Source organism: Nilaparvata lugens, chromosome 6, assembly GCF_014356525.2.
Source record: "Nilaparvata lugens isolate BPH chromosome 6, ASM1435652v1, whole genome shotgun sequence".
NCBI lineage: Eukaryota > Metazoa > Arthropoda > Insecta > Hemiptera > Delphacidae > Nilaparvata > Nilaparvata lugens.
This window is the reverse complement of record NC_052509.1, coordinates 51,295,443-51,308,442: the sequence shown is the minus strand read 5'-3', so window position 1 is coordinate 51,308,442 and position 13,000 is coordinate 51,295,443. Positions and strand designations below refer to the sequence as shown.

Here is a 13,000-nt window from a genome sequence, read left to right as displayed (position 1 = left end):
ATCTAACTACTAAATGTGTAGTTAGTCTATGCTTTTATCTGCTGTTGAATACACTCACGAGGAAAATTTTTTAGAGGTTACTCATGATATAGATTAATAAGCTTTAAATAGTAATAATTGAAACCTGTCTATCTATTGAACATATTGAACATATCGAACGACTTGAATTCTTGTACTATCGATGAATATAGCCAAAATGCAAACATTGGGATTTTATTCCAAGAAAATTACTAAAATGTTCCATTGGTTACTTCCAGAAAATTATGAAGCAAACACAACTTTTCACATGCATTTGATACGTAGAGACGGTATAAATTACAGTAGAGGTTAACTATGCTTTTCAAAGCATATTAACTTTTTTATATTATAAAAAAGAAGAATTGATCAATAAATAATCAATCAATAATAAGGAGAATTATTGTTTTAATTTGTAATAGCTGAGGTAATAATATTTTATGTATAAAATTCTTGTTGGATTTATCTTTGATAACAGCGTAGTATAGAATATTTTGAAAAAATATTGGGGGAAAGAAGATTATTTTATGCTTGAGTGAATCTAATAAATATTGGAGTAACACAGAAGAAAAAACACGAACTGTGAAGAAGTCAATTTGCGCTTGACGACATCCACACTTTACTGGTTCCTGAAAACAATCCGCTATGGAAATTGGCTCTTATTCTCTTCATTCAACCTCAATTTCTAATATCGGATCACGTTTTACTGCCTGTTTTCCATCCCCTTTCACAGATTTCCTTCCTCATTCACATTGTCTTCGTTCAAAGACAAGGTTGATTTCATTTTCCTGAAGGAACAATGTAGAGTATTAGTTTACCTAATTTGCACGAAATTCTATCAAGTGAGGTTGAAGAAAGAAGAAGATTTTTCATTAACAGGGGGTGATTTGCATGAATTCGATCAACCGGAGCAGGGAACAACCCCGAACGACCTGCTTTGAGAAAATGTCAAAGTGTCAAACTGATGAGACTTTTCGAAAGCCTCCAAAACTGGGTTCATCTGAAATTTAATGGGCAACGCTGGTGATTCTTATTCATTTTACCGAGAACACAGAATGGGTGTTGTGAGCTAACTTGTTTTTTCTGAGCTTCAAACTCATTTTAACACTTTAATTATTACTTTGATCAAAATCTTTTAAACAGTGGAGCTGCTGCTAAGGAACAAAAAATTGAGAACTTGGAGAAACTTATGAGCATATAAAATGTTGGTGTTACCCTTGTTCCTTCCATACGAAAATTTTTGAATGCATGCTTTTTCCACTAAACATGCCAGAAGGCTTGAGCCTATGGGTGAAAATCCCCAGGGATAATTTGCTAAATCCGGCTATCCCGCCCTGAATATTGTAGCAGATTATCATTGATATTTATTTAAATATCAATTCAATTCAATGTGTAATCAATTTACATACAAAAAAGTAATTAGAGCATGGAACTCCATTCAATCTGAGCTTGGTTGTAAATTTATCGAATCTGCAATCGGGAATCTATTGTGAATGACGATTCTCACGCCTCCATTCGCAGCCATAGAGCAGCAAAGCAGCAGCCAAAGAACGAAGAAGCTTCTAGCCGAGCTCCGAATGGTGGTGATCTGAGTGCTTGTATTCAGATCGACGTCTATTTTTCATGTTCAATGGCAAAGACGCTTCAGCAGAGCGCGTACTGACGTTTCAATTGGGATTCAGTTGAGTGTGACTGTGTGTGTGTGTGTTTGTTTGTCTGTCAAATGCACGAATCTGACTCACTCAAACGCGCGAGCACGCGCGCCCGCATAATTTTCACCTCCAACCAACTCGACTGCATGATGAGATGATGAAGGGATAATGGGTGGCACAGATCTTGACAATAGAAATCTTCACTAAGGCCGATGAAAAATGAGGCGAGCCTCGAAAACGTAGGAGGAACACTTTGATAAAGCTGTTACTGATAAGTGATAAGACTGAATCCATTAGTGATTTTCACAGCCAAGCATTATATCATCCACTTGTACATTTTCAAGATGCACTCAATCCGTATCAGCACATTATCATCACTAATACATTAGCATAATGTAATTTTAGTAGGCCAAAACGTTGTTCATATTGCACTTTAAAAACGATAATGGGTATCTAGAACGTACTTGGAAGACTGTCACAAAAATTGTAGAAGAGAAACGGGGTTGAGTAGAGATATAGGATAGGAAAAATGCGATTTTGGAAGATATGAAGAAATCTAAACAAGCATGATCAGGCAAAATTTGAAGAGAAAACGAGCATTAGTGTAGAATTTGATCCTATGACAGGATCATAGAATAGGGAAATATACGATTGAGAATAGGCCTATTCGTGCGGTTCTTTTTTCAATTGATGCAATAATATGGGTTTATGTTACTGTATCAACGACAAACTTTATCTGCAATATGGATTAACATGTGAAAGTAAAGAATATTCACAGTTAATGTTATAAAAGAATTGTTTTTCAATTTCATATTTAAATGTGATATATTATGCTTCAACTTTACACACATTAAATATATTCTCTAGTCCATAAGAATATGTTAAAGATGATAGGTCCTGTCTTTCATATTTGGTTCCCATGATCAAAAGGGTGAGGTTAAGAACAAATAACAGTACGTAGAAGAAGTTGAAAGCTGTAAGAAAGAAACAGATGCTAAAGCAAAGGAGATATGGAAGGATTTTATGAAAGAACAAAAGTACTCTGTTTGAAAAAGGGATAAAAGAAGAGTTTCTCCATTCTTTAGCCTCAAGTGTTCCTTGAGTTGTCTCTCTGAAGAAGTACACTAATTGGAGACAAATAGAATAGCTTGAGGGTTTAATCAAATATTAAAATGCTGTATTCAAGTTTGAATTATAACAAACGAAACAAGTGAGTTTTCCCTCCAGCAATAAATGACGGGAATAGAAGATTTTTTCAGCAAAGCAAACAGCTAGCTAGAAAAATTAGTTTTTGAAGAAGAAACGAGCATTTCTCATGATGACAAATTATTGTTGGAACAGCAGAAGCCAGAAAAACTACTTCAATTTGCGCACCTTGAAGGCAACATTTCATATTTTCCTTTTTCATGAACTTTTTTCTAATTATGCTAGAGTCTAGGACGGAGAACCTTCTCTAAATTTATCTTCTCATACAAAAGCAAAAGGTGGCCAGGTGTTTCTTCCTGGAATTAAAGATTCTGGAAATTAAATCTGAAGTCACGTTGAATGAATTAAAATTCTCATGAGATGTGAATGAGCAAAGTGGTGTGCTACATCAATTGAACCAAACATACCAAATTATGCAGATTTTCATGAAGAGGATCATTCTCTACAAGACATTCATTGTAACTACATTCTGTATACTATAGTGAGGTCCACGTTATAATGGCAGTAGATGAAGATAGAAGAATAACGATGCCGATTCTCTGCATTAATTAATTATATTTCTACACTATCAAAAACATAATTGGCATCGTTGTGGACCTAGAAAAGGATAGTACCACCGGCTATATCGAATGATAGACAAGGATAGTGAAACCAAAGTTGATCAAATACTGTCATTATAGCGTGGACCTCACTATAGTACTATTGGTTTGAGTTTGAATTCACAAACTAAAAACAGTTAAAGTTTTAACTAACGTTTAGTTCGGTTTCTGCTCCTTAGTTAAAAATTCGGGGAAGAACAGTTTTGGACTGTACCAGTTGGTACTTCCACACTCTAGTGCTCAATGACTATTGCATTACTTCAATAGCCGAATAATCAATAGTGAAGCGTGATTATCAACTAATAAACTCGGTTTCACAAGGCCTGTTAAATTTCAACCGTAATTACGCGAACCAATCAGGGAAGTCTTCTCTGATTGGTGCTCGTGGCATCTAATCATGATTGAAATTTAATAGGCTTTTCAGCAATTGGGCCTTAGTCTCTTTTCAATTTGTCTCATACGTTGAAGTAATAAAGTACTCATTCTCCTAGAATATTGTTTTTTTAAGCCGGATATGATTTTTTGTTTTCGGAATGTCGAGGTGAATGGAATTATAATTTTCTGTGATTAAAATAAAGAATACCAATAAAAGCATACTTAATTCTAACTATAGTGAGGTCCACATTATAATGGCTGTGGAGAAAGATAGAAGAACGACGTTGCCGATCCTCTGTCTTGTCAATGCCTTCTATAGACGGTAACTGATACAGGTTTATTGATGTAATATTAACTGTTCATTCTCGTTTAAAATAATCAATTATATCTCATTAAGCATGAAATTATATTTTCCAATAATTTAATAATGAATTTTCATAATTAAAATGAATTTTTTTGTCAGTTAATTATTAATTCTACATTGTTAAAAGACGATCTGGCAACAGAGCAAAGCGAGAAAGGGATAACGCTATCCGCTTTGTTGAATGATAGACAAGGATAGCAATATCATTGCTAATCAAACACTGCCATTATAACGTGGACCTCACTATATCAACTTTTTGGTGAGAGCTACTTTTATGACTGGAAATTAAAAATCTTAGTACTTTTTTTAAAAAGTTTCATCTACAACATGTTTCAACATATTAATGCCATTTTCAAGTGAGTGACAAATTCTAACTATTTAGCCTACTATCATTGTGATAAATGCATACTTAGGATCCACTTGTATTAATGATATTATGACTGTTATAATGAGAATGAGACTGACCTGGTCCAGAGACGATGATGAAGAGGCTGCAGGGGAGAAAGACAAGCAACAAGCCGAAGAGCACGTGACGCCTGCGAAGGGGTGACACCAGGCTCATTGCCATCCCCACCCGCAACCAGCTGCTAGTGCTAGTCCCCCCTACAACACACAACCAATGCACCACCAATCAATCATTAATATAACACTAATCTATGCAGTAAGTCAGTAAGCATTCCGATTGCCAACAGTGTGGGTCATTCAAGTTCAGACTATCCTCATAATCGAACATTCAAATCAAATCAATTAGCATTAAATCTGATTGCTTGATGATCAGTTAAGCTGCTCACACATCGATTGTTGTTCGTACGATGTTTTTCATTTCTTAAAAAAATTATAAGAACGGAATTTACTGTGTCCGAACTTGAATGATCTAAATTAATCTAGTTACACACAAATCGATTTTAGGACGTATGACTTTTTATAGTCCTCATGATTTCTATCAGATTAAACTGAACTTGACAAACATCATCTGATTGTCACCATCTGTTTAATCCAATAGAATATTCTATTCTAGATATCATAATCTATTGATATATTCTATATTATATATCATATTAATATTCTATTGGATTAAACAGATGATGTCAATCAGATTACGTTTGTCAAGTTCCGTTTAATCTTATAGAAATTATGAGGACGGTAAAAAATCATACGTCCTAATATAAAATCGATAACTAGATAAATTAATATCAAAGTTCGGACATAGTCCTTACATTAATAGAATAAAAAAAGCAATGTTAATTGATACGAAATCTTAAATCTTCGTCATAAGTCAATTACTGAATAAAAAGACTAGATATATTCACTATTCAGTATGAATAATAGTATCACAATATCACCTTCACAACTAATCAGAAATAGTATAAGTCAATCAGTTAGAAAGGTAATTTTGATTGCTATCAGGGTAAATGATTCAAATTCGGTTACTATATTCTTCTACCTTTGTTGTTGTTTTTTGTATTTTGGGCATTGTGTTAACTGGCTTTAATAGCTGTCATTCTTTCATTCTCACTCATATTTTCTAATTGGTTTTGTTAGTTGCTTAGTATTTCGTTATTTGTTGTTGTTCAAAGGTTCACATGCCCAAATTTGGAATACCGTAGGCGTGTCTTGTCTTGGCCAATGACAGAGCTCGATTGGTCAATTGTTCGAATTGGTCAAAATCTGGTGGCTAATCATGGGGCTTCAATCGCACTACTTATCTTGCTGCTGGATGTTCAAAGTTCAAGTTCGATGATAGTTCAACAATCGAAACCAATACCTCAATTGTTTTAATGAATCCTTGGTTTTCACAATCTCAAGTCGTTTTCATTCAGTTCGTTTCGACAGCTTACAGTTAATATCAATCAAATTCGGTTACTATACTACATTTACAATTTGTATCATGAGAAACTAAAAACATGTTTGCTGATACCTACTACCTTTCGAGGATTCATGCAAAAACATTTCTACAGAATTGAAAGAGGAAACAAGGGCGAAACTAATATCTTAATTCTCCTAAAAAATCATTTCATATCAAGAGAGATTGTTTCTGAAACATAGACCAGTTACAAAACAAATAGGAAAATGACAAAAAACGTTGGTACTGTAGAACATGCTGTGTTAAAAATGACTAGGGTAGGCGATCAATTCATCATTGTAACATATTTAATTTGGATTGATAAATAAAAATCCCTAGCTGAAATATTTATAGGTCTAAGTGAAGTAATTGGCTAATATCGCCAAAGAGATAACGTAAAGATTAGATAATATCAGACGTCCTGGCTAAACTGTACAACAGCCTAAGAGGAATGGAAATAAATTTTGCTAATATATAATATTATATAAAATATTGAAAATTGAGGTTAGGCATAAATATTTACTGATCGGCGACCTAACGATCGACCGAGCCATACAACGTAGAATCTGACCAAACACCTTGGCAGAAATTTATTGTGGCAAAACAGTATGCAATTTGAGGAACTAAAGGTCTCACGTGGCTAATTATTGTGATGTATGAAACAACTAATAACCTATAAAAAATTACTTAGCATGTAAAGAGCATATTAAAAACCCCAACAAAAATAATTAAATGTATTAAGGAAGTAGGAGGTTACTGGGCGCATGAATACTGTAATAATTTGCATGCACCAATCAAATAGTGGCAATTGATAGGCGGCAATAGTGAGCCGATTCAAAAATATTTGTATATATTTCTACAAATAATAGAATTTATAAAAAATTGTTGTATAGTCTATGTTTTGGATATGGCCCGAAGGCAAAGAAATTATTAATATATAACATAAGTAATAATTTAATATTTTAGTACGGTCTATTTGAGCCTTGAATGGCAGAGGCATAGAACATTCAAATTTTATGCAAATTTAGAAATCAGAAATGAAAATTGTAAAATTGAGAAACGAGAACCAGACTCGCCTGCCAACTGCCACCATGAGAGGTCACTAAAAATTATAGAGTGTAATACCTTGCTATATCTTGTAATAATTTAAAGTTAAATTGAATTACTAAATTTCTTATAAGACTTTGTGATGCTCTTATAAAGCAAAAGTCATTTTTAAATAATTTTGTAACCCCTTGGAAGAGACGACTCCGGCTACAATAATCCAGGACCACCAGGAGTTGGATCGACATCAGCAGCTCATAAGAAAATTCCGACAGGATTGAAAGAGGAAACAAGGGCGAAACTAATATCTTAATTCTCCTAAAAAATCATTTCATATCAAGAGAGATTGTTTCTGAAACATAGACCAGTTACAAAACAAATAGGAAAATGACAAAAAACGTTGGTACTGTAGAACATGCTGTGTTAAAAATGACTAGGGTAGGCGATCAATTCATCAAATAAGGATCATCTAAAGAATGAGATGGATGGAGAGAAATAAAACAAGGAGTAAGAATTTGTTGTAACGTTCTAAAGAAAAACTCATGACTCGGGAATTTGAAATTGCAATAAGTATTTTTTTTCATCGGAAAAGATAGTCTACTGAAAACTAATGATTTCTGCAAAGAGAGTAAGGAAACGTTGAAAATTCCAATGCCAATTTGGAATTAAGAAGGAACTTGACATTCGACCTTTCTGCCGGGATATTAAATGATATTTATATGATAGAACGTAAAGTTAACGAGTCTCGGAACTCAAGTGATATCGTGACTGAACATCTCCATGACATCGTTAAGAAATAACGATCCCAATATGAGGTAACTTGGATAAGACGAGACAAAATAAGAACTGACATTTACGCCAGTCTCTTGATAATATCCTGGAATATGATCGAAGTCTTCTGTCAACCTACATACATTAGCTACTTCGAATTCTGTATACCTGAATACATGAATTTCCACTGTCATACCTGAGTTCATGTATGAATTGAGTGTTACAAAAAAGGTGCAGTAATCAATAGTCATATTTTTATAGATGAAAACTGTATCCTATATTCATACTAATATATTTATTCAGTGAACTCAATAATGAAATGCAGCCGTTCAAAAATAGGAAGGTGAAGGGACTCTTTACCTAGTTGAAAATATTAAGGAAACACGTCAATTTCTAAATTTGTATATTTGTTTCCAAGAATTGATGATACTGATGAATCAAACCCGTAAGAATATGATTGATGATTGATTGATTGATGGAACACACTACCTTGAAAATAAACATTTTTCAACCCTCTCGAGGCAATTTTTTTAATTTATCATAGGTTGTGATCCAACCTCGGCTTCACCAGCGGCTAACAAAAATGCAAAAAACTGAATAAAGAAAGGCCTCCAACTTCCGCTCGACAGAATTTTTCCGGCAATTAAACCCTTTAATTTTGGTGAGTTTCCAGTAACCTCATTCAAGTGAAATGCATCTCTGGTTTTGCTGATCCTCGAGTTCAACGACTAAAATTCTGCGAATCTGAGCTCATTTGCTTTGCAGCCCTAATAGTTGCACTTGCACAGAACTGTATAATCGGATTAGGATCCATATAGGATTACAATCCACAGGAATTAGCTATCCACCTCTCAATTCAACAGTTGAATTATTCTCGGAATCCATCATGAATGAAACAAAAGATTACGTGCCCATCACTATCAAATGATTCGAATTACTTGGAAACGACCCAAAAGCAAAATAATGAAGGATCAATTTCAATCTGGACTGCCAGATAACATCATTGGTTCCATTGGTATAACGGATCAAAGTTGATAGAGTGTTGACAACAGCAACAGATTCAAAAGTCGAGAGATATTATTGAAGAGTTAGTTCAAATGAAATTATGAAGCATTCAGATTTTGCTTTATAAGTTTTGTAGGATCAATTTGAATCTGGACTTGCAGATAACATCATTGTTTCCATTAAATAATGGATCATAGCTGATACAGGGTTCACAATGGCAACAGATTCAAGATTAGAGAGATTTTAATTGAAAGGTTAATTCGAATGAGATTATGAAGCATTTGAATTTTGATATACAAGTATTAGTTCAATGACACCAGATATTTTTTGAATTTCTCATCTTATTCTGAATGGAATCAAATTTTCTAGACATTCAGCTTGAAAATTTGTTGCCATGAGTTCATTTGGTTTGAGTTCATGATGTCATTTGGCTCATGAAGTTATGAAGTGTTTGTTTCACGTACTGGAAACAAACCACCCAGATAAAAAATACACTATATTTATTTATTTATACATTCATAGATACAATATCATTTTTATAGATTAATTTATTTATACATCGATACATACAATATAATTCTCAATTATCAATTATTGGGAAAAGAACAACAGGCTTAAAGCCCAAAACTGTTCCTTTCCCAAATTTAGATAGAAATTGTCTAAAAATTTCAACTCATCATGAATGATTGGGAAAGGAACAACAGGATATTGAATCCCACTCAAATGAAATTCAGCTCCAGCTGAACTGTACCACCGTAAGCTCCAGCAATCGATTCTCCCACTCATTGTTCATTCTACTCCACATTCATTAACAGAGACTTCCGTTGCATCTGGAGGAAATGAAAAAAGAAGGGATAAATGTCGAACACTTCGAGAGATGTATCAACTCTTGTTTACTGAATTGTTCTGAGGCCGTTGTCTTGGTAACAGGCTCTCCTCTTCCTCTCCATCCATTCCTTATTCCTGTTTCCATTCCTGATTCCTGAGTCCTTTTCTCCTGGAACCAGAGTACAGAGCAGAGAGAGGAGAGTTTTCCGGGTTTTCCCGACAGACGAGAAGACAAGAGCCGCGCCATTAAGTTGGCAGACAAGCGGACAGGCAGAAGGCAGATTTCAGATAGCAAGACATTTCCTCCTCGGGGCGGGGGTGCGGGTGGACCTAACAAGATAAAGATACCAGCTTCTCACTGCTCGGTTTGTCACTGTGAAGGAATTGTGCAATGGAAGGAATGAAAGATGTTCAGCTGACCAGAATGACGATTCCATTTGCATAACTGACAAAATTCCTTTCTTCTTCACTCATAGAATGATATGAATTTTGGAGGAGACTCTTCTTTACATTCTTCATTGAAGAACTTATTTATGCATCTCTTAATATAACATGAAGAGTGTTCAACTGTATTAGTTTAGAGTATGAGTCATAAGATACGTGCTTCTAAATCTCAGATATTTTCAATGAAAGAGAAATTTCGTCTTTTTTTAGCTTTCATCTTTTTAGGTTGAACTGGAAAATTAAATAAAGTTTATCAAAAATGCCTTCTGATTTATGAAACTCACAAACAAAAACAATTTGATCATGCAAATGTTCTTAGTAATGAATGATAAAGGGAACTAGAGTGAATATCAAAACCTATTCTGGAACCTCTTCGACATGATTATGTAGGTTATATTTTTTGAAATCGACATAATCATGTAGGTTACCTATCTTTTTAGAACAAAAAACTGATTGTTTCTCTTGCAACTGTTGTAATAACTTGTAAAAATTTAGATTGGATATTTCGATTGACAATTATTGAGAGATTGAATAAGTAATAAGATTTGTTCGAATTCTTCATCAACTCACAAACCGAAGCGCCATGCTAGAAAAAGTTCAGAATGCAATGAGTGATATAGAAAATTTAAATACTTCCAAGAGTAAAATGCTCCAAAACTTGCTATGATGAATGAATAAAACTTTTAACTCAGTTTGACGGTCTCAATATTCCTGGCGGCTTACAACTTCCATCAAAACATGAAATTAGTATATTAATCGAAACTCGATCTATCCTAAAGTTCCAATACAATAATTTCCTCTCTCGTAAATCGAGAAGATTGATTTCCATTTCTAAGAAGCAACCAACTTTGATATCGATCATTCACCTGAAGTTGTCAAGCCACGTCCCTGTTGGGTTTATGTTGGTTATAATATTTGTTTTGAATTAAGGATTGGTTTTGCTTTTGATTGTCTGCATGTTGTGTTAAAGCGACAGTGAATACTTCAAAGAAGGTCTAAACAATAAGTATCCAGTAAATAGCATTGGGCCTTCACAAGTAAGTCCATTGATTCGGATATTTCATTTAGAACTGATTGAGTTATTCCCAGCATTCTGTTTTCCAGTTGCCTCAACTGAGTTGATAGAGTTTCTATTGTAACAGGAACAAAGTCACTCTGCAGAGGGGAAAATCCAATAGAACAGTGCCGTCTAACGTTTACTCAATGCATACAGCATCCCCGTTCCATTCTCTGGCTGATTTCGAGCAGAATTTTATTTCCGACTTTTTTGTCCATTATTTCCGAGAGAAATCGCTGAGATCTCTTTTGTCTGAAAAAGCACTCGCCTGTTTCCTCAGTGAACTAACTACTGCGATTTTTCTCGACATAAATATCTCTTGACCTATAAAACACTTTTTTGGAGAACATTTTCTTCAGATTTATGTTGTTTGTTAAAGCTTACTCAACTATTCCATGATAATTAGAATGGGAGGTCTCATTATACAGTTCTGAGTAATGTGAGTACGACTCCCATGATCTCAGTATTATCAGAGAAATTTTTTCCAAGTTATGACAAAGTTTTCTAACAACCCAAGAACTCGATACAGTAACATATTAGCACATAATATATCTTTATGATCACTTCGCAATAGGCCTATTCGAAAGAAGTCGATCTTTTTCAATTATACTATTTACTGAGAGCACAAAAATAAGCAATACATTCAGATAAATGAACAATTAAAATCTTAAAGATGTGAAAATATCCCAATGCAAAATACCAACAAACAAGAAGTACTATTTTCAACCAGAAATATCATGTTAAATAGAAAGTATCAAAAGGAATACAGTGAATATCCATCCATCCATATGTGGTGGATATCGATATTACTTTAATAGAATTGCCACATTGAGGAATAATTGAACATGGAAAGATTATTATATTTGGAAATATCGAATGATTGAAGTCTAATTGATTTTGAATTTCCCATGAAATAAAATGAAAATGAAATTAAAGATTCAATATTTTTCATTTTCATTTCATTTCATGGGAAATTCAAAATCAATTAGATTTCAATCATTCGATACTTCTAAATATAATAATCTAAATCCTTCCACCAAAAAAACTATTAATAGTGTTGATAGCTCATTTGAAATTCATGTAAAAATTCTGGAATATGAAATTTGCGTTCGTATTCCAGAATGTGGAATACATTGATGGGAGGAATTTCCCCTATACTACACAAACTTGACATCTTTGGATGTTTTGAAGCGTTTTACTCATTAGTTGAGAATGAAAATGACGCGATTCACCTTTACATTGATGTCATTAACAAATACCTCTAGAAAATAATGATCCCGTTCATGTCTCTAATGAATTTCACATAATAATTTTACACCATCCCATCCAGTCTAGTATGTACTACAACCGAAGCATCCATCGTATTAATGCATGTAAGAGGTATGATCGATTATTGCACAATACGCCTTCGATGAACGGAATTTTAATAAAGGCAAGAATGAGAGGGAGAAAGAGGTGGCATGAAAAATGATCTCAATCAAGTTTGCATGGTCGACGAATGGCACTTCATCGGGTGTCGCACATCTCCTTTCTCTCCTCTCCTGCATTATTTCATCTCTCTCTTCACCATTATTTCCCTAACTTCTTCACCAGATCTTTCTCTCAATTTCTTCTATCCTACTACTTCCAATTTATTCATCCCTTCAACAATCATCCGCTCTTCTTCATACTCTCTCTCTCTCTTCAATATAATTTTTCTCATTATTTCTTCTCTCGGCTTTCTGTCCTTTCTCTCGATTAATTAACGTATCCTTCCTTCAAAAGCTGAACCTCGCCTAGTTTCGTTCTCACCTTTCA

At 34.1% G+C, this 13,000-nt stretch overlaps 1 protein-coding gene across 2 annotated transcripts in view; it reads right to left on the bottom strand.

Moving 5' to 3' along the window:
- Nucleotides 1-13,000, bottom strand: part of LOC111048409 (alpha-1,3-mannosyl-glycoprotein 4-beta-N-acetylglucosaminyltransferase B) — a 248,108-nt gene that overhangs the window by 64,173 nt on the left and 170,935 nt on the right. For both annotated transcript variants that reach the window (XM_039431140.1, XM_039431139.1), the window contains one exon: nt 4,677-4,814. In XM_039431140.1, the coding sequence (XP_039287074.1) occupies nt 4,677-4,779 (103 nt within the window). In that variant the 5' untranslated portion in view covers nt 4,780-4,814. The remainder of the gene's footprint in view (nt 1-4,676; nt 4,815-13,000) is intronic.